General features: G+C 32.0%; 2 protein-coding genes across 3 annotated transcripts; one reads left to right on the top strand and one right to left on the bottom strand.

Annotated features, from left to right (window-relative positions):
• Positions 1–2,850: 2,850 nt before the first annotated feature.
• LOC127132743 (eukaryotic peptide chain release factor subunit 1-3) lies at positions 2,851–7,492 on the bottom strand. 2 transcript variants are annotated; one of them, XM_051061692.1, is made up of 6 exons: positions 7,279–7,492; positions 4,615–6,102; positions 4,340–4,464; positions 4,184–4,263; positions 3,671–3,746; positions 2,851–3,119 (listed from the first exon to the last, which is right to left on the bottom strand). In XM_051061692.1, exon 2 carries the CDS (start codon positions 6,075–6,077, stop codon positions 4,767–4,769), a length of 1,311 nt encoding a protein of 436 aa, XP_050917649.1. In that variant the 5' UTR covers positions 6,078–6,102; positions 7,279–7,492; the 3' UTR covers positions 2,851–3,119; positions 3,671–3,746; positions 4,184–4,263; positions 4,340–4,464; positions 4,615–4,766. The 2 variants fall into 2 exon arrangements, with proteins under 2 accessions (XP_050917649.1, XP_050917650.1); XM_051061693.1 differs by having other exon boundaries at positions 4,615–6,094; positions 7,279–7,426.
• Positions 7,493–17,426: 9,934 nt separating this feature from the next.
• On the top strand, positions 17,427–21,356 carry LOC127132770 (dehydrogenase/reductase SDR family member FEY). The gene is made up of 8 exons (XM_051061694.1): positions 17,427–17,892; positions 18,847–18,967; positions 19,176–19,293; positions 19,489–19,625; positions 19,738–19,839; positions 19,988–20,080; positions 20,474–20,546; positions 20,796–21,356. Exons 1-8 carry the CDS (start codon positions 17,660–17,662, stop codon positions 21,056–21,058), a joined length of 1,140 nt encoding a protein of 379 aa, XP_050917651.1. The 5' UTR covers positions 17,427–17,659; the 3' UTR covers positions 21,059–21,356.
• Positions 21,357–22,933: the final 1,577 nt, after the last annotated feature.

Below are 22,933 nucleotides of genomic sequence, written 5' to 3' on the forward strand. Positions count from 1 at the left end.
TGGGCCAGTTTGTTGGACCAATTGTTTAGTGTGTTAGTTGAAAGTTATGGTTCAATTTTCTTAGCAATAGCGTATAGTCATCACTTCTCGATATATCCTTGATAATCCTATTCAGAGGAAGAAAATGGTGTGGTTTAGATTCAATTGTAAATATTGTTCACTAAAAGCAAGTTTTTATGACTTATGTTTTGGAGTTTGATTCTAGATGTGTGTTTTGCTTAAAGGAAGAAAATGTAAACAAATATAGAGAATGTTTGGAATAAAAGATTTAGAGCGTAATTATATCTATTGGTCGGTTCATCGGTTTGGCGGTTCCTAAAAACTAAAATCGAGAATTGAATCAAACCACATCGATTTTCATTGGTTTGGTTGATAGCTCAAAGTGTGGATTTACACTTAGGAAGACGTACGGTCTTCTATGTGCTTGTTTATTTTCAAACAAGATGAAGCTTGAAAAATAAATATGTAAGGATGAAGTTTGCACTCACTAGAAAAGACTTCATTTTGATGATAATGGTGTGATGAAGGATGATAAATCAAATATATCTATGATGGTCAAGTGGAAAGTGATCCAAAAGAGATTCACGAAAGCTGATGACATAATGAAATTGCACATCAAATAGCAACTAAGTAAGATTTCCTATCCAGAAATAATGGATTTGAAACCACCTTCAAAACTGGTTAAAATAAGGGTGTCCCTAAAAAGGCCAAACCGACACAAAGTGACAACTCCACAAGACGATCTCCTTCATTGACTCATATTTTATAGATTCTTCAACTCCAAAATCTTTAAAAAAAGTAATTTCAAAAATGCTCACATTAACAAACCATCTCCTCCATTGTCGATACAAACAATCAAAAACATTGAAGATATGTCGTTTTTTTATGCACAAATACATTGAGCGGATTGTAGATGTTGAAGGTGACAACAACTATGATTTTCGAGTTGTTTCGGATTTGCTCGGTATGGGAGAGGGTGACTATCAATTTGTACGTCGTCATCTTATACAAGAGATGGTGACTATCAATTTGCTCGGTATGGGAACAAAGCAAATTCTCAATGCTCTAGTTCCTTGTCTTACTGGTCCGACAATGTTTGAAAATGGATGTGCTTCCCGAGAATGTGACACCTTATAACAAGTGCTTATGATAATGTGTGTTGATTTAACACTATGTGATTTCTCTTAAACATTCTTTCCACTTCAGAGTAACTCATCTCAAAATCCATTCAAATGCATCATATGTATTGGTTGGCTATCAAAAAAATAACATTTTGTTCAAATTTATTTGAAATCGGGATGTCATATACCAAAGATCTCACAGGAGTGGACGATACATTTCACAGAAGATGTTGAAACTTGACCGAATCACTTTCTAAAAAGGATGAAAGAGATCACCAAATTAAGAGGCATTGAAAGAGAAGCAAATAAGAAAAGATCAAAGAATGAATCACCAATATACTTAGTTATGACATATATTTTGATGTATTTTAATTGCAATCTGGACTACATAATATTAAAAAATTTGGTAGTAATTTTTGGATAATTTTTGTGTTTTAAATTTTGCATCGCATAATACATTGGACTATGTGGATATGCATCTCTGGATACACAGTTATATTTTAACATGACAGATTATATGGTAGGGTTTATAAGATCCTTGATGATCTATAATTTCTATAATGTCCTCTATTCTCATCTTAAATTTATGTATTTCAATGGCACAAATCCCAACTTCAATTTAAGATATCCAATGACATACTTCTCTAACAATCTGAAATTTAAATTAAATACTCTCCTACAATATCTATAATTTCAAATAATTGTCAAATGCCGTTCACCCTCAATTAACAAAGAGGAAAGATATGATTCGGCATGCTTGAATCGAAGACAAATAATGATTTAAAAGTTATATAGAGTATCATTTACAATTACTCAACAAAGAATTCATCCAGAACCATCCGTTTGTAATTTGAACTAACAAAACATTTTTCAAAGTTACATTTTCAAAAAGCTCGGTGAATATTGAACTAAGAATTTTTACAAAAATGCATCTCCAAATTAACCTTTAAGCATACAGATCATCTCCGAATTAAATTTTAACAGAATATTCGAGACTTTTTACAGTAGTGGAAAGAACACATAAGGATGGAGAGAGCAACCCCTCCCCTTCAAACTCCCAAATAAAGCCCTGCCCATCAAGACACACATCAATCATTCAAAGGGTGATCATTCAAAGTATATATTCCCTCTTGTTTAATGGATTCCCTACCCTTACAGAATCCATATTATAAAGCGATCCTACACATATGCTTATGACATTTTAATTAGCTCTCAATAACCTCAATCTCCAAACTTGAGGTTCCGACATACTAATATGCATACATCATTTGATGGTCTCAAAAACTTGAGGTCTGAGTATTCTCTGGCTGTGCTCGAGAATATTTACCCGTAGACATAGCTACAGGTTAAACTTGGCTCGGTAAAATAAATATTTGATAAAGTAAGAAAACCAAAACAAATTGATGCAACTAGAGTTAGAATCATATGCATAGTTGCAGATATATTACACCATTCCTAAATAATCCAGAACTCACTTTCATCTTTCCTTTCATCCTGGGGTCTTATATTTTCTGACTATAAATTGTGGGCAAAAGGCCTATTACTAAGTCTCTTGGCCTGTTTTAAAAATGATATTTAAAGCATAGCATAATATTGCAATTGATGCAATTCATTGGAATAATATGTGCATAGTTGCAGATATCTTACACCATTCCTAAATAATTCAAACTCACTCACCTGGTGAATTTCTTGCAAATTCCAGAAGTATTTCAAAGTAAAAACAGAGCAATGGTGTAAATATAATTTAATTTTAATAACTGAAGTTTTCATAACATATAACATCTTTAAGCAATCTATTATACAAACCATACTTCCAATAGAAGCAAACCATGAGTACAGTACCAATAAAATAAAAAAGAACACAGTTCAATGCAGCGAAAGTTTCAAAAGCATGACTGAGGCACACATATGATATATAGTAGGAGACACAAGCATTGATGTGGCATGCTAGGCTCGATTATCCTTGAAGAAACGCATACAACGAAATATCTCGTTCACCTACAAAATCATGTTTATGCATTTATTCAACTTGGTTCAGGAATAGAGACAAGAAGTGTGACCATAGCATATAGTGATGGGATATTAAAATTTCAAACAATGCTTATGCTTTTATTGCCTCTAAATGGATATGCTGCATAATAAAAAGAATACTAGAACAAAGTAAGGCATGGTGCCTGTGTAAGCACTGTTCTAGCAAAAGTATGTCATGTAAAACATATATGTAGCATACGCGAGAAGAATATAACAAAAACAAACCTTGGTGCTTACAAAAAGAAAAAGTTAACAAAGAAATAGAAATGGTCATCCACTTCCATGGACTATTAGAAATAGAAATCAATATCAGCATGTAAATTATAAGTTGGTAGAAATGATTACAGCAAAGCACTGAACTCGAAGAAACTAGCTAGTTTATTTTCTATGCAATTTATAACTTTAAACTATTTGCTATTCACCATCAATCACCAAAAACATTCTCTAAACAATGCCAACCAAGACCTGTACTATCCTTGAAACACCATTCAATGGGAAGAGGTAAAAGTAAAATGCACCTTGATAACTTAGTGAGCAGGTTGCTTCTTCATCGAAGCTTAGCTAGATTACATATACAGACTGGTTCACGCAAGACTGCAACACACAAAAATATTCAGTTAGTTTAAAGTATTACCCAAAAGACTACACTGATGAAACGAAGCTAGAATATAACACTACCATACAGCACATCATAGAAAGAACTCAGCAATCATAACTACAATAGAAATAATCTTTCCCTATGTAACCCAAAAAGAACTTGCATTATTATTGTTTTTCTAGGTTTAGGATACGGCAAAGATTTGTATCAAATATCAGTATGTCCAAATCTGAAGAGACATGGGCTAGTCAATTCCCAAATTAGATGAAAAAAAATGTTTTTTCTGTCAAATGAGATAGACTTGACAAAATGCATATTAAGAATGAATAAAAAATAAGAAGCAAATTAAAATAATGAAAGCTTAATTACTAAAGATAAAAATTTAAAAGCATGTGTATTGACATATGTTAGGTAACTTATTATGAGGACTGACCTTCATTGATGCTAGGTTGTGTTCTTTTGGGAGGATGACTTTGTTTTTGCCCTTCTGAATACAAGTAGATCGCAGAGGAGCTAAATGATACAGCAATTTTTAGAGAGATGTCCAGCAAATGAATAAGGAATAACACTAAAACAGAACTAAACTTACTAGGAAATGACAGGTTTTCACCAGCTGTTGCCAGCAATGTTGCTGAAGTTTGTAGTGCCGATCGAACAATGGGAAAACAAGTGAGGAAGTAATTCAGATCAGACAGCACTTCCGGAGTAAAGCAGCTGAAAAGCAATACAAACAAAAAGTTAACAAAACATATTACAAGTTATATAAATTACAGGAAGATATTTCTGACAAAACAAATACAGGCAATCAAGTACAATAGAAAAAATTATACTAAAAATGATGCAGAAAGGGCATCAAAATTTAACCTCATTTTGCAGTCAAACTTTCCATGCAACATCACAGACAGAAGAGGGGGAACGGGAGGAGCAGCAGCAGCACGTGCAGCTACCTCCCATACTGGTGCAGGTATTTTGACCTCCCTTTCCTGCACCAGTAGTAGGAAGTATTTCATTGATTGCTATTCATCGTCATAAACTCCTCCATCATCAGAAAAATCGTCAAATGTTCTCATATCAAGCTGATAACGCAAGATCCCACCTATCCCACCAAAACCTCTGCAAAACTGTGAACCTTCTTGTGATTTATTGGTAACAAACTCGAGAGTGCAACCAAATCGTCTGTATTCATTTGCAAACCACTCCAACAGAGACAGCTTTTCCTGAACCTCATAATCAGCAGCGGTTTCAGGATCTCTAAAATTGCTTTGGATGGCTTCCTGCTCCTTGTTGTAGTGCTTAATGACAACTTCACCGGTAGTACTATTTTTTAAAACGTACCTAGTCATATCCAGATTTTCCCAAACAATAAGTGTCTCAACAGCTCCTGCATCCAGAGCTTGAAGAGTATCATCAACGCCAAACACATACTTCCCTGTATCCTGACTGATTTCCTCGAAGTATTTTCCAATCAATCGTTTTTCCTGAATAAACTTGACATTAGACAGAATTTCAGCAGACAGTTCAATAGCCTGATTAAACCCATTCTCCCCTCCATACGAAACATCTACAACATTAAGTATTTTTGCCTGAAGACGGGGATCAAACATATCTGACTGACTAAGCTCGGTTTTGAAATCAGCAGAACCAGCAAGTATTAATCCAGAAACATTAGGCTGGCTGGTAGCAGGATTGATATAAAACTGGGTTGCAAGCTCAGCAGTCTTCCTTACATAGTTATGACGCTTCTCCATCCGAAGACGGGCAAAACGTAGGGCTGATTGCCCTCCTCTTCCATGTTTCTTTGGAAGATCCACACTAAACTTGTGAAGCACCTCTCTTGTATTACCACTCAAAGTTCCAAACAGGGTGCCATTACCATCCATGACAATAAATCCAAACTTGTCATCAGATTCCAGGAGCTCATTTAGAGCTTCAGTGTGAAACTTGTTGTCACAAAGATAGAGAGAAGCATTGATAGGTCTAAATGGTTCAAAATCAATGGTCACCTTTTTCTCCTTTCCATCATCAGTCACAATTGTGCCAGTATACAAAACAAGCCCATTGGGAGGAACCTTGTTATAAAGCTTAAGCCTCTGCTGAGCAGAAGTGATTGCACCAAGCACAGACTGTCGGTTGACCCTACTTTTGATGTTTGAAGCAGTTCCAAACTCATCGCCAAGCATCTTGGTAACACGAGCTATCTGATCACGCGGGGGCATGATAAGGGAAATCATACTCGTCCCATTTCCTCTGGCAGCTTCAAGAGCCTTGATCAATTTCTTGATTTTCCACACCTCAATGTTCTTATCAGTATCATGAGCATCAGCCATCTCTGGACAATAAGGAACTAAAAACCTTGAAAGAAATAAGAAAGACAATAAATAAGCTATACCCATATAACTGAAAACTGAGAAACATAAACTTGATGCATGTGCAAAAAAAAAGTATCAAACATGAAACAGAATATACTGATACTAGGGGGTTTCAATTAAAAAATTACACTTGTCCATAACAGAAACAATTCAGTAAAAAGAAACATTACACTTGGACATCAATCGATGCCGCTAATCACAGATCAATTTTTAAATTTGGACCATACATCAGATGAAAGGTTATCCATAATAACAACAAATCAAATCCAATTCAGTTGATGCCGCTAATCACAGGTCAATTTTTAAATTTGGACCATACATCAGATGAAAGGTTATCCATAATAACAACAAATCAAATCCAATTCAGACGGCCGCGTCTCCATTTAACCATTTACCCCAAATCAGACAATCCAGCTCAATCAAAAAATTCTCACAGAAACTAATCACAAACAAATTCTCATAGAAACTAATCCAGCTCAATCAACAAATTCTCACAGAAACTAATCACAAACAAATAAGCTCATAAATGAAAACTAAGAAACATAAACTTAATGCATGGGCAAAAAAAGTATCAAACATGAAACAGAATATAGGGGGATTCAATGAAAAATAACACTTGGCCGTAACAGAAACAAATCAATAAAAAAAACATCACACCTGTACATCAATTGATGCTGCTAATCCATATTAATATCAACAAATCAAATCCAATTCAGATTGCAGCTTTCCCATTTAACCATTTACCCCCCAAATCAGACTATCCAACTCAATCAACAAATTACACCAAAAAAAAAATCACATAACACAAATCACAGTAAAACCCCTAATTATCAAATAAAATAAATCAGCAACTTATAAACACAATTACGTATATTCATAATACTAGTACACGAATAAACACGTGCATGTGAATTGTGAATTCCAAAGCATCACAAAACAGAGTACGTACGTCTACAATCTACAATAACAATTCTACAATACAGATGCAAAATCCTTGTTACTGCGATGATTATAATAACGAAATCAACACCAACATCAACATCAAAATCGCGAAAATCAATAGAAATCACAGAATCAAAAAATTCGAACAAATCAAATACATAAAATACGAATATGATCAACAATAAAACCATAGAAATTGCGGAATCTGTGAAAGTACCGTAGCGGCACGAATCTGAGAGAAGGCCGCGAAGAGAGTGAGAGAGAAGAGGTGAGCCCTAGCTGAAATCTGGAATTGAGGATTCGATGAGTATGAAGCGTGCGTTTGCAGCACCAGTATATGAAGTGTTGTTAAACGACGCCGTTAAATGTGATGTGATGAAAAACGACACCGTTAAATGTGATGTGATGAAATTACACTCTAGTACTCGTATAAGTCATTTTATTTTGAAGAAAATATCTATAAATTGCTTCACTTTAGTATTTATTGACACTATAATAATGACACTAAATTAAAGAACAAAACTTACCGACATCTCTATATATTGTTGATATTATGGAACTTCATTATTTAGTCAAATTTATTTTTTTTAAATCACATTTATTATCATCTTCATTTTTTTTTATTTTTTAATGATATACACAATAATTTATCATAGGTTATTTGATGGAACCATTAAAAATTCGTCGTTACCTTTGTTTATTCAAAATAGTTTTTTTTTGTTTAATTTGAACTCCATTTATTATTTGATGAACTTTTATTCTTTATTTAGATTTAGAGCTTATAGTGACCTAAGACTACACGACTATGGGTGGAGTCTCTAATAAGAGTTATTTTTTATTAGATTCTTAATGTTTGTGATTGGATTCGTAATGATAGGATAACGAACACATAATAAGAAAGAGATTTCATTAGAGTCGGCTGGAATAGTATGTGACTTGGTAGAGGTAACATGGCAGAAGAACAATAAGGTAAACTGACAAGGCAACGCACAATAGTATGGAATAGATTTGTTTTTTTATTATAATCGATGTTTACATGAGTTTTTTTAGCATGTTGCGGTGGAAAAATTCTTTTTTTGGTTACACAATAGCGGTGTTGGGCTTGTTTATTTTAGCTTTAAATAAATAGGTTTTTTCTTTATATTTTTAAAAATGATTTTTATAATCATTTCCAAAATCATGACAACAAGGTTTGGTAAAGTTCTTAGTAACATCATCAACAACGGTCAAATTGGTTTTGTCCCGAATCAACATATCCAATATCACATTTTACTTGCTTATGAGTTGATCAAGGGCTACTTCACATATGCCTAGGTGCATGCTTCAAATGGACCTCCAAAAAGCGTATGATACGATTGAGTGGAGTGTTTTGGAGTCTATCTTAAAGGAGCTTAGTTTTCCAAACAAATTTATCAATTGGGTTATGTTAACTATCACGATTGTTTCTTACAAATTCAGAATTAATGGTGACAGGTGATCCTCTCTCTCTCTCCTCTTATTTGTCATCATCATGGAATACCTTCATATAATTTTACAAAAACTTAAGAACATTCCAAATTTCAATTTTCATTCCAAATGTGAGAAGCTGAGCATAATAAATCTGAGCTTTGCTGACGATTTATTACTTTTTGCTAAAGGGGACATCAAATCCATATCCTTGGTCATGGAAGCTTTCAAAGATTTTTCCAAATCTACTGGTTTATCTGTCAACCCAAACAAATGCATATATCATTGTGGCAATGTTGATAACCAGACAAAGCAGGAAATTCATTTCCTTACAAACTTCAGTGAAGGTCATTTTCCCTTGGTGTACCTTGGCATCCCTTTAATAAGTAAAAAGTTATATGTTTATCATTGCCCTAGCTTGGTAGAGAAAATTGTGGCTAGGGTGAAACACTAGAGTGCGGGGACTTCTCTGTTTTGCTGATAGGTTCCAATTAATTAGGAGTATTCTTTTTGCCATTGTCAATTATTTGATGCAATGCATCCCTCTCCCCAAGCAAGTCTACAATAAAATTGAAGCTATTTGTCAGTCCTTCCTATGGAGTGGTAAAAAGGTTATTATTAGAAAGTCTCATGTTGCTTGGAATAAGGTTTGTTCCCCCAAATCTCAAGGCAGCTTGAAAATTATTTCAATTAAGATTTGGAACAAAGTGTGTCTCATCAAACTCTTGTGGAACTTATGTGGTAAAAGAGATATTTTATGGATAAAATGGGTGTATTGTCACTACATAAACAAAATTAACATTTGGTTGGTCCCTATAAGGACCACATGCTTATGGATCCTTAAGGCAATCCTAAAACAAAGAGACTTTATGCAGCAGCTGATTTAGCAGCAAGTGGCGCAAGATACCAAGTTCAGAACTAAGTTGATCTATCATAGTCTGATAGAGACTTAACCAATGGTCCAATGGAGAAAGTTGTTTTTCAACAATGTTGCTAGACCAAGAGCTTGCTTTACTTTGTGGTTGGCATGTCATAACAGATTGGCTACGAAGGAAATACTTCATAGATTTGGCATGATTGACAATGATTGTTGTGGGTTTTGTGATCAATGGGAAACAATCCAACATTTTCTTTTCGATTGTACCACTACTAAGAGCATTTGGCAGCACATCTTGAACTAGTTGCATATCCACCGACCACCTAATGGTTGACATGAAGAATTAACTTGGATCATTTATTCTTATAAAGGAAAATGAAGCAAGGCTCTCATCCTCAAAACGGATTTCACCGAAACGGTCTACGAAAATCGGCGCCACATGAATGCTAGATGTTTTGGTGATATCAATAATAGTATCAATGTTGGTGATAATATCATAGATACATTGGTTTATAGATCATGGTCTAACCGCAAAGTTAGACCATTTTGTCCACTCTCATGTTGCCATTGGTTATTGTCTTAGTTTGTTTGTTGGTTTGCGGGTTGGATCTTTTGATCGCATTGGTTTGTATTGTTTTTGGATCCTTATCAATATAGTTTTGTTTCAAAAAAAACATTTTTTAAAATACTACACAAATTTTAAAATTTGTTTTTTTCTAAATTAAAATACTAATTTTGACATTCTATAATATAAATATACGTTACTGAAGATCAAAATATAATCGAAATCATAATTTTTTCAAAAAATTGTATTTTAGAAATGATTTTTTGAAAAACTCTTTGAAATAGCTTCAAAATTAAGTGATTTTTTGAAATTTTGATATCCAAATAAAATTTTTAATGAAATGATGAAATACTTAAAATAACATTTTAGAAATAATTATTCAAACTAAACTTTTATTTAAAATTTTTTAAAAAAATTATTGATACATTTTTTTACACAAAAATATATAACACTATAAAAATCATTTAAAAAAATGAAACAAACGAGTCAGGTATAACATTATAAATTTTCAATTTGATTGATTTTCTTTACACATGACAAGTTGTGTTAAAAAAAATATATATTTTTCAAGAATACTTGAGTTAGGATGAAAAGTAAAGTTGTAGATGGTAGGATAATCTGTGTAGAGCAGGGGAAGAGTTAACAAAGTTGTTGTGTGATGTGGATAAAATAATCCACATGACACGTTATGATGGTTCAACTATAAGAAATGGATATTTTAAATTATAGATGAACTATATCCTAAATTAAATTGTTAATATAGGGTATAAATTTGAAAAAATATAAATAATATTGATCATATATTTGATAACAAGTTACACAAAGGGATGAACTTTATTAAAAATATAAATAATATTGATCGTATATTTGATAACAAGTCACACAAAGGGATGAATTTTATTAAAAATAAATATTTTCATTATAATTTTGAAATGATAGTATGGGAGACCTACTAAAATTAAATTTAAAGAGGTAATTTTTCATCTACTAAAATTTTATCATAATCAAATTTAATGACGAAATTAGTGACTTATCCAAAAATATGTCAAATTTTAATGTCACAAAATTTTACCGTGGGAATTTTCATTTCGTCACGATTTGGTATATAATAATTTTGTCGCTAATTCAATTATTTTGTTGTTAAAATCAGAACAAAAAATATATTTTCATCATTAATTACGGAAGGAATAAGATCTCCTCTTAAATTTCGAGGGATTTATTTTGTCACAAATCTTTTTCTCATAAAAAATTAAAAATATTTATTTTATTAATTTAATGACAGGATCCATTTCCATCACTAAATTAGTGATGTTATAAATATTGTAAATTTTCCGCCTATTTCTATTCATGGTATTAATAGTAAAAATGCATTCTAGCATGATTATCAGTCCATAAAACATGAACAACAACTAAAAATAGCAAGAAACAACAATAAAATCATCTTTAAGAAACTACAAGATTTAAGTGGAAAGGTTTGCTTAGTGCTATTACTGGAAAGGCTTGGTTATTGCTACTAATCAACCATCAAGATTTTATTTAGGATTACATTTTTTTATACAAAAATATATAACATTATAAAAATCATTTTAAAAAAAGCCAAAACAAACGAATCAATAATCCCATAATTTAGGATTTTGATTTGCTTTTCTACTCCTAAATAAAATCTTGATTTTGACTGCCATGATCACATGATGTGTGCAAATTATGCGGCAATAACTTTGTATTTAGTATATTGCATATTGCATTTATATAGACTATTTGAAATTATTTGAAATAATTCAGACTATTTGAAATCATTTTAATCAATTAAAAAATAAAGTTGTTGAATAAATCACTTAAATACATTCAAGAAATCAATGGTATCTTAATCCATTGTGATTGTACTAAGAACAACATCATTTGTACCATTCAACATTATCCGCCAACTAGGAGATATCACCCACAAAAATGACTTATAAAATGGGAGAAGACACCCAATTAAGAACACTATTTCAAGTCATATCACATCTAATTTGTTTATGTTTTTTTACTAATCTTCATCACTTTTAAAATAATATAAACTCTAACTATTCGTAATATATAAAGTGGCGCACATCTCAACTTAAATTTCACACATAAGAAAAGCATTAGTATACATGTTACTAAACCTAAATTGATGAAAGTTATTGGTAGGTGTCATACCCTAAAATTTGCCTTCCCCTTTTACTTTTCATCTGACTCGTGATCTTTAATTCATTTGTATAACCATGCCAAAATCTATTTATATCATCCATTTGCATTGACATTCTTAAAAGACAAGTATCGTGGATTCAAAGAAACTAGGGTTTTCCCAAGAATCAAGTCTAAGGATTTAAGGATTTTTGGTGGTGCATTTGAGTTGGAGAGTCTATCTTATGAACCAAGACATAAGATCCTAATTTGCTGACCTTTTGGCATTTGTGGATCATAGGTGTTGCATTTGTGGTTTTTGGGATTTGATCAGGACTTGCAAGGGTTTGTAATTATTTGTGGAGGTTTGTAGTGGTTTTCAGTGGTCATATATTTTGTCCTTTAAGGGTTTGGGATTGGATTTAATTCAAGGTATTGATACCCAAGTTCATTCAAGAAGGACCTTGCTAGTTCATATTCAAAGTTGATTCAAATGGCAGGATTCAAGTTGTTTGCATAAGTTTAATTTAGAGGTCATAATTTAGAGGGAAGTCATATTTTCTTAAAACACAAGTTACATACACAATTTATTTCAAGGTCCAAATTCATTTCAAATATTCAAATTCCATTATAAAATCCAAGTTACAAAATTCTACACAAGATTTTTACACATTTGACCTAGAGTTGACTTTTGATCAATTGTTGACTTTTTGGTCAAACAGTTGATCAAAGTCAACAAACTATCCTAAACCCTAATCCCATTTTTCCTTCATCCTCAAAGTCATCCCATTTTGGTGATCTTCCAAGCCTCCAAGGTCCTCATCATAGGCCATGACTTGCCAAAGGTCTTCATGATCCATATTACTTTATGCCAACCTTGATCCATAATTTGCCAAAACATTGTTCTATATCAAGATCATACCAGCCTTGCAAAATCACATACATACATAATTAGAACTCATACAAGCATAGCCATGATAGTTACACATTCATGCATACACACATATTCAAACCTAACAAGCCATTTTCAATTTACACTAGTAGCATTCCCTTTCAAGCCTCAACAAACTCAACTCTAAAATCCTAACATTATAGGCCTTAACATTTCATATAAGCTCAAAAGACAATGCATCATACATAGAAAAAAAACTAAGTGTCGTGTATAGTGTTAAAACAAGATTTGGTCATGCATCTATACCTTGAGTTTTGATGATAACAATGTTGTATTTGTGTGAGCAAATTTTTGGCACCCTAATGGTTTGTTATTATGTAGCTTTAATAAACAGTTTTGATTCTGATCATATGATGTGTAACATCATCAGTTTTTGAACTTTGTGCTCCAAATTCACTTCTGCGTTGCAATTAGAAGTTCTGAAAGACATCAATATTGTTGTTGTAATGTTCTTCCTGCTTCTGAAAGACACTATGTTGTTGTTGCAATGCTCTCTCAGTTGTTTTGCTTCTGGACGTGACTCTAATCAACGAGCTTCTGAAGAATGGCAAGCTTCTAAAGTTGTGTTAAGTAACTGAAGATTCTGAAGATCTCAAGACAGACGATTGAAGTTATCAAGATTCTGACTGTGGTTTCTGAAGAACTCAAGTCAGACTACTGACGCTGTCAAGATTCTGACTCAAGGTTCTGAAGTTTCTGAATCCAGCTCTCTATTTCTTCACTTCATGCTTCAATAATCTTTTATCAGAAGTCAATGAATCTGAAGATAAGATCAAATGGGAACGTGATCAAATAGTACATAGTACAAATCGAACAACCTTTCCACTACTTAATTTCATGGACAAAGACTGTACTATTCATCACACCTGTCATTAATTTTATGGACGAAATGATGTACGTGGTATCATTCCTTTCTCATCTAACAATTGATATACGCTCAAGGAGCTTTTCCCATTTTACTCTCCAACGGTCACATGCTCACATTATATAAGCATGCATTGGAAACTTGAAGAACACTCATGTTTGCTCTATTGTTGTTGAACTACACAAGCTAATTTTCTTTGTGAAAATCTCATCTTTTGTATTCAGTGTTATTTAAGTATTTATTATTCATTTGTGTAAAATCTGCTTTTGAAGAAGCATCCTGTAACACATAAACTTTTATTCAAACTATTTGTTTGATTCCTTAAGGAGGCTATCCTTGAGAAGACAAATAAAGTTTTTCTTTGTGAATCCTTGAGGAGACTAAGGTTTAGTTGGATCCTTGAGAAGATAAATAAGAGTATTCTTTGTGTTTATTGTAATTTGTTGATTATAGTGGATTAAGTCCTTGTGTATAAGGCAAATCATCCTGGCGGGTGAATTGGACTAGCTTTGAGTTTCAAGCGAACCAGGATAAAAATCTTTGTGTTTTTATCTCTTCATTATTCAACTTGTTAGTAGAGTTTTTGTTTTGGAACAAGTTTTTGCTTTTAAAACCCCAATTCAAACCCCCATTTCTTGTGTTCTTCACATCTTCAATTGGCATCAGAGCTCCGGTTCTTGATGACTACCTACATTAATTATTTAATAAATCTAAAAAATAATTGTCCCTTATATAAAAGAGTGAAAATAATACTTATTTAATATTTTGTTGACTTTGCTCGACCATTCTCTTACCTATCCTTTTTATATTACAATTAAGGGAGTGTTAAATTATATACAATTTAATAAAAATGAAATTAAGTTTTGTTATCATTCACAAATTTCATTTTCATATATTTAAAAGTTGTATTGAAATTGTAATCTACAAAATAAGAAATTGATTTCTATAACTATGTATAAAGGAAATACATCATGAAAAACATGAGAGAGCAGTAGGAGAAGATTGGTGTCCCTTTTTTAGGAACATGGATACTCTACCGTGGTTGAATGATCCTGCTCCATCTCAGTCACTCATTTTGGTCAAATATAAAAAGTAATTAATATTAATTACGGTATAAATGGTTAAAATTGAAGCAGCATGAAAAATATGAGAGAGCAGCAGGAGAGGATTTGTGTCCCTTTTTTACTTACGCTTATTTATTATATTTTAACCGTTATAATGAGTTACTCGAATTAGAAAATTGTGAGAAAGAGAAACGGGAGATGAAAAAGACTATAGTGTTGGTGGAAGCGAAGGAATTTAAGGAGAAAATTATATAGTCCTTCAATTCGTAAAAGTATATTTTTGTTATAGTACAAAAACTATTATCTATAACTATATATAAAGAGATATAAACTTTTGAATTAACTCTTTTATCTTCCAATTTTGCGTTTTATAATTTATAATATTTTTAAAATAAAATAAAATATAATATGTAATTATAATATTGTAGCACATGTAACTTTTTTATTTTGATTGAAAATATTTTATAACTGCTTGACAGTTTTTTAAATGAGAAAAAAGACTATGCATTGACAGTGTAAAATATTTTTACACTGTCAACCAATCAGAGACGTGTATCCCGCCAAATCATACGTTTAATTTTAAAATACTGGTATGACATGGCTGAATGTTATGATTCTATTGGATGGTAATGTAAAAATAGTTTACACTGATAGTGCATTACCTTTAATCTCTTTTAAAATATTGTAATAAAGCATTTTTGTAACTTCTTGATAATTTCTAAACTACCCTAATCAACTTCTCTTTTCTATTTAATCCAATTAAAAGAGGTTCATTTTTATACTACAATCCACTTTAATTATTAGTGAAATGCCTTTTAGTCTAAAAATTGTAGGTATCAGATAAGCATTGCTTATGTATCTAATTATGGTTTTACAGGCAGGAATTTGATTCACACAACAAGGTTATGTATGCACAACATGCAGATCAAAGGAATGTTATCTTTCAAAGGATTCTAGGAATTTGATCGAGATCTTCTATCTATGTTCCTGAGATCCAGTATCATTAAGTACGATTCCAATAGATTAAGAGGTAGTAGCTAGGAGGTTGCCATGGTGGATTCATCATATTAGATCAAATATTTAGTTTTTATTCATACGTGTTGACATAAATTAAGGTTCTATACTAAATTTAAAAGAATATTGCTTTGTATTTTTTGATTGTCAAGGCAGAAAACGTACATTTTTACATAACATTGACAATATTATGGTTTACTTTTGTTTTGATTCATTTGGTGTACACATCCTTTAAGAATGACTTCATATTCAAACAAACTGCAAAGTGAACAAAAAAAATTAAAATAAATTGCACAAAATTAAATTTCTTTGAATAACTCTTTATGTTAATTGTAATTAAATTAATATTCTTTTTAAAAAACCAATTAAAAGAGGTTCATTTTTATACTACAACAATCAAAAACAAAAAGAAACGTGAGAGAATAAAAGAAAACTAACTAAGTAAAAATCAATGAAAAAATAAGTAGACAATGAAAATGGAAGAGAGAGGCAGGAGTAATGCTTTCACTTGTAGATTTTATTCTTTCATTTTTTTCCCTCTTCCAATCCTCTGTTTTTTCTTTCTTTTTCATATTACTTTTGGTTACCTTTCTATTTTATTTTTGTACTTCTATGTTATTTCAAAAATGACTAATAATATATTGTCAAAAAAATTACATTGTAGAGTTAGTTTTTCTTTGTAATTTACACTTTAAAATGGATGAATACCTTACTATAAATTCTGTTATAGTTGTATTCCAAGCCGCCACACATAGTATGAGAGTGATATTAAAATTAAAATTAGATAAAAAATAAATATGTCATATTTTATACTAATTTAAATTGACAAATAAATTTATTTAAAACAATTTTTTTAAAAAAAATACTATTTTATAATTTCTTACCGATGTGAATTTATAATAGCAGCCAAATATATGAAAGTCACAAAGTTTATTATAAAAATAAATTATATTAATATCAAAGCTAAACAAAAATGTTTTATATATAGGGTAATAATGCTAACTTGTGTCCTAGAAGCACAAGATAAAAACTATAAAAAAATTAATTTTGTATTTGAAATTGTAAATTGATTTTAATAAAAGTATAAAGTTAATTTTATAATTGGTTTTTTCAATACAAATTTAATGTCTTATCTTGTGTTCCTGGGGTAAAAATTATCATTACCCTTATATATATTGATACGTAGGGATGACAAAACGGATTCGATCGGTTTTGTCCGCACTTTAGTGCGGATAGACCAAAGATTTAGACCCTTATTCTCTAATGTGTTCGTCCTGCTTCGCCGCATTTTCTTCGTGAACTTTTACGAGTATAAATATTTATATCAACTTTTATATTTTTAAGCTTAAAAAATATGTGACTCACTCTGGTCGTCACTTTTTTTCTGAGTCAAACATAAATTTTAGACTTCAATTATCCATTTTCTTTTAGGCTTGTGTGGAAAGAATTTAAATGGGACCGGGTGTCCGTTTTAACGTCAGTTTCTAAGAAAGAAAAAAAAGCCCCTAACTATGTGTTGTTAGGTGTGTCCATTGTAAATTCACTGAACGAGTTAACTCACCCGAGTCAACTCATCGAATCTCAAAAACTCACACTGTAACCCATCAATCCACCATTATAGATCTCAGATTCTCTATACTCTCACTCACTCACAGCAGAGAAAGAAGATGGCATCAAAAACGGCGTCGTCGTCTTCAAGCGTTGAACCATTGAAGAAGAAAAAGAAAGAGTGTTTAGGTTGGATAGAATGGTTTAGAGGATGGTTCAATATAATCTACGAATTTCTATTCCAGCGAATCATGGCGAGTCACTTGGAGAACCCTATGCCATTACCACCAATCAATGAACTCACTTGTATTGTTACTGGTTCCACTAGTGGCATTGGTCTTGAAATTGCTAGGTAAATTCTTTTTTCTTTCAATTTTTTGGTTTTCTGATTGAATTTTAATCACGAGGTTTTGTTTTTTGTTGAAAAAATTTGATCTTTGTAACTGGGGTTTGTGGTTGATGTTTGATTATGGGGAAGTGGGTAGTTTTAGGAAGTGGGTAGGTGTTGTTATGTATGTTGGAAAGGAGGGATATTTATGGTTTTCGTGTGTGTTTGGATTGGCTGAGAGAGTTGAATTGATTTTGACTGAATTGAGGTTGGTAGAGATGAATTAAACTAATTGAATTTTGTAGAATTGATTTTAACAGAGGTTGGCTGAAATGATTTATGTTTGGATACATTTATGTAAAAGTGAGTTGAAAAATGAATTTCACAGGAAAAATCACTTTAAACTCAGAAGCTACAAATTCTATCTTCATGTAAAATCAATTCTGGAGGAAGAATCAATTCTGCTTTAGAAAAACCAAACACCTTAAAATCACTATAGAATCAATTCTACACCTCTAGAATTGCTTTGGGCTCTTCCAAACGCCAAACCAAACATGCTATTCATTGAAGTGGATCATAGAATGTTTTTTTACTTTTTGTTAGAAGTCGAGGTAGTCAACTACGCATTTTTGATGTGCTTGTGTTCCTCACTATGTAACACCGACACCTCTGAGAAAATGTGTGAGTGTCCGAAACCGACGCCGACATTTGTGATTACTTTTAATTTATTCATTTTTTCAAATTATTACCTGTGGTGACGTTTAAGTATCGGTGTCGTGTTTCCAGTGTCTGTGCTTCATAGGTTCCTCCGTGTCCGTGCTTCATACTTCATAGGTTCCTCACTTGACTGTGTTTTTCTCTCTGAAATCATAAATCATAAATAATGATGTTCTATCAATGGATGATAATACTCTTTATGGTTTGGAGTTTGACAAGTTTTTTTCTTCTTCTGGTAATGTTGTTATTTCTATTATGCAGGCAATTGGCACAATCAGGGGCACATGTTGTTATGGCCGTGAGGAATGCGAAGGTGGCTACCGAGTTAATCCAGAAATGGCAGATTGAATCTGCTGGATTGGGTATTGCACTCAATGTTGAGGTATCTAGCATGAACCAACTATCTCAAAAATTTAGCAAGTTGGGTATAAACACATTGGTGATTTTATATTGTATAAGTTTTTTTTTTTTGCATAATGGTTAAGCGATAGTTTTTGGTTGAATAGATTTTGAGATCAAAATGAGTTTTAGTTCATTCACATGCTTCAGTATTAGTTCTGTTCATTTACTTTCACTTTTGGCTTGTCAAGGTGATGGTGGTGGATCTTCTCTCATTGGATTCGGTTGCTAGGTTTGCTGAAGCGTGGAATGCCCGCGCAGCACCCTTGCACGTTCTCATTAATAATGCTGGCATTTTTTCCATTGGAGGTTAGTATTTCCGATATCGTTGATGATTTTCGGTCTATCTTTTGTCAATGATTCTGAATCAGTTAAACTGTTATCGTCTTTTTCTGCAACTAGGTTAGATTATCAAGGTTATATAGTAGTGATAGATATTTCCCGATTGGTTCTCACTGAATACATTTGTAACTAAACTACTCACTTGTTTATGGTCTTTTTCAGAGCCACAAAAATTTTCAAAAGACGGTTATGAAGAACACATGCAAGTGAATCATCTTGCTCCTGCCATGCTTTCAATACTTCTTTTACCATCCCTTATTAGGGGCTCTCCTAGTCGAATTGTGAACTTGAATTCTGTTGTAAGTTTTTTGTTATTTAAACACTAAAATGTACAATTGTACATAGGATTTGAACCGACACATCAAAATTCCTATCTATTTTTAAGTCAAAACATTCCCTTTTTTTCTGTAGATGCATCATATTGGCTTTGTTGATGCTGAAGACATGAATGCCACATCAGGAAAAAGAAAATTTTCTAGTCTGTCGGGATATTCAAACAGCAAGTTGGCACAGGTGCTTAATTTACACGAATCCGGCATGCGTGCTGCATCGATGTAGCTATTCATTGGCGTAACATCCCTTGAAGTGAATTGCTTGGTTTACTACTTTACTTCCATCTTGAAACTGTGAGTGAAAAAGGAGTTTGTGTTTTTTATTGCAGGTTATGTTCAGTAGTGTTCTTTTTAAGCGACTACCGGCTGAAGCCGGCATCAGCGTATTGTGTGTATCGCCTGGAATTGTCCAGACAAACGTTGTAAGTATTTTGAAACAAACAACTGTATCATCTGTTCCTGGATGGACTAAGCTTGAGCTGAACTTGTCTTAAACTTGAAAACATGTTGAGGTGTTTGATATAGAGTTTATAGTTTAGACTGGCATAGTTTGTCGTACCATCAAGAATTCAATCCTCGAAGTCGAAAATTATGTCAGTGGGAGATCAGAATAGTCCAAAATTTAGTTCTCATATTTTGTTTATTGGTTTAAACTTTAAAGGCTATGCTGTTAAGCGCCTGTTTGTTTTCGAGTTTGGATTAAAATAATTGACGGAAAATCTTCGGACTTAAATTATTCATGCCTTGGTTTTACTTTTACTGCATTATTTCATTAGATTTCTATTTTGCTAATACTTTGAACTTCATCTATGAAGGCAAGGGATCTTCCAAAATATGTTCAAACTGGATATCATTTGATACCTTACTTCATCTTTAATGCTCAAGAAGGTTTGTTTATTCATTGCTTTTGTTGAATTTAATCAATATGTCCTTGTTTTACGTGATCATTTCTGAGATTGCGGTTATAGAAACGTCATATGACACTGCAACTTAACAGAATTTGAACAAATCGCCATTTTACGCGATCCGTGATTGACAACAGTGATTTCAAGTGTTTTCGTTATAGAAGTACTAAAGAATCTCGAGTTTTATCTGTAAAGTGTATTCATGCTAGCTGATACTTGTGCTGCAATACAGGTTCTAGGAGTACACTTTTTGCTGCGACTGATCCTCAAATTACCGAGTATTGCGAATTGTTGAAATCAGATGAATGGCCTGTTTGTGCCTATATTTCTCACGATTGTCGACCTGCGAATCCGTCAGAAGAAGCACACAGTCTTCAAACGTCATATGAAGTATGGGAAAAGACATTAGAGATGACCGGCCTTCCTTCGGATTCCCTGGAGAGGTTTCTAGAGGGCGATGAAGTTGAATGTCGCTACGGACAAGAACAACAATGACACAACCATAACACAAGATTCTCCACATGATATTTTACTATTTATAGGTATTAATGAACATTTCAATTTTGAAGATGAGGGAAAACTCGTAATTTTTCCGACTAGATTGATATCCCTTGATCTGCTAGGGTGTGTTTGTAGGGGCAAATTTCCAAATCCAAAAAGTTTATGTACATTAGTTTTTATTTTTTTGCTCTATAGGAATAAGAACTAAATTAGAAGTATGTTGTATCATTATTTTGACATTGGTAATTGGTGAATGAATGTCCTAAAGAAGTAACAAGGTTTTATCTTATAATGGTTGTCTTCAATTTGAGTAAAATGTTTGACAAATTAATGTATATATTAACGATAAATATATCGAATTTATTTATAATAATGATCATTAAGAGAAGAGCGCTAAGGATTTTTTAATATTAGTAGAAGGTGGTGATGAGTCACAAGTATGGAAACAATTTTTCATAATACTAATTTGTTTTAGAAGAAGAAACATTATTATTTAAATGGATGTATTGTCTAGTTTCAGTTGAATTCAACTCTATCTAATATGATGGGACCAAGGATATGGGTAACACTATATTATTACCATGTGAATTAGGCATTATCATAACTTGTTACTACTATTATTTTAAAATCACTTTTACTATTATAGAAATTGATCGCAACTTGGTTAGTTTTAGGAATTAGTTCTGTTATATAGCCTGGGCTGTTAAAAAGATCATGAACTGAACCAAACTGTCTAATCGAATCAAATTGAAGATTAATTTAATCAAATCGAAATCGATAGTGAATCAAATTATATTGCACAAAACGGTTTTAAAACTGAACTGAATTGAAATTGAAACTGAATCAAGACTGAAAAAGAAAAACATTGAAAACAAGTTTTATTTTATTTTTTTAAAATTTGAAAAATAGTTTAATAGTTCGGTTCTTTAATAAATGGTTCGATTTGAGAACATTTGTCTTCTAACAGTTTGATATGGCTCGGAATTTCTAAACAGTATACCAAATCAATTATTTTGATTCAGTATGATTCTTAATAAATTGAAACGGGTTGGTTCAGTTCAAATGAATTTTTACTATGATTTGGTTTGGTTCAATTTTTTACCAAACTGTATCATGAACCGCCCTAATTATAGCAGTTTAGTTGATAGTTGTGTATAAATATCAAGTGTGACGGCGTAGGTTCCTTTTTAAAAGGTGAACGCCAACCATCTTAATATTTAATTAAAAAAAATTAGGAATTAAAATCTCCATATTAACATCAATGTTGGTGAGTAATTCTCTAATTATTTTAACATGAACTAGTAAAAGATCCGTGCGTCCGCACGGGAAAATATCTCTATATAAAGTAGGATAAACAAAATGTTTCATTTTAATATGCAATTGAAAGAAAATAGAAATATAGACTTGAAATGAACGTAATGTAATAGATATAACATTAATAAAATCACAACAAAGCAAAATATACAAGTCAATAAAAACTTCATAATATTTCGATGAGTTTGAATAACAAAATCATTATGTGTCCAACAAAGGATATTAAAAACTGAAGTTGTAATAGTTATACATAAACAAATGATACTTGCGGAATTGGTATGATCAATTGTAGACATGACATAACCTACAAACATGTTTAAATAAAGGTGAACTAATGATATATGATAATAATGATGAAAAAAAATATTAATGTGATTTAAAAAAATATTAATAAGCAGAAAATTAAAGTTACCTATATGACGTTATCAAAAACTTCTTTGAAGATAACATTTGTTGTTTGAAATAAGAATTTGTTGTCTTTGTCATGTATCAAGATTTTCAATCTAGATTTGCTCTTAACTCTTGAAATAGCCACATATAGTTGTCTATGGCTGA

The sequence above is a fragment of the Lathyrus oleraceus genome, chromosome 1, assembly GCF_024323335.1.
Source record: "Lathyrus oleraceus cultivar Zhongwan6 chromosome 1, CAAS_Psat_ZW6_1.0, whole genome shotgun sequence".
NCBI lineage: Eukaryota > Viridiplantae > Streptophyta > Magnoliopsida > Fabales > Fabaceae > Lathyrus > Lathyrus oleraceus.

Bases quoted from the DNA above. Each gene is read 5' to 3' on its own strand.
- LOC127132770 (XM_051061694.1), top strand. From the start codon at position 17,660: ATGGCATCAAAAACGGCGTCGTCGTCTTCAAGCGTTGAACCATTGAAG. The intron at 19,626-19,737 runs GTAAGTTTTTTG...TTTTTTCTGTAG, and splicing joins TTGTGAACTTGAATTCTGTT to ATGCATCATATTGGCTTTGT. The intron at 19,840-19,987 runs GTGCTTAATTTA...TTTTTATTGCAG, and splicing joins CAAACAGCAAGTTGGCACAG to GTTATGTTCAGTAGTGTTCT.
- LOC127132743 (XM_051061692.1), bottom strand. From the start codon at position 6,077: ATGGCTGATGCTCATGATACTGATAAGAACATTGAGGTGTGGAAAATC.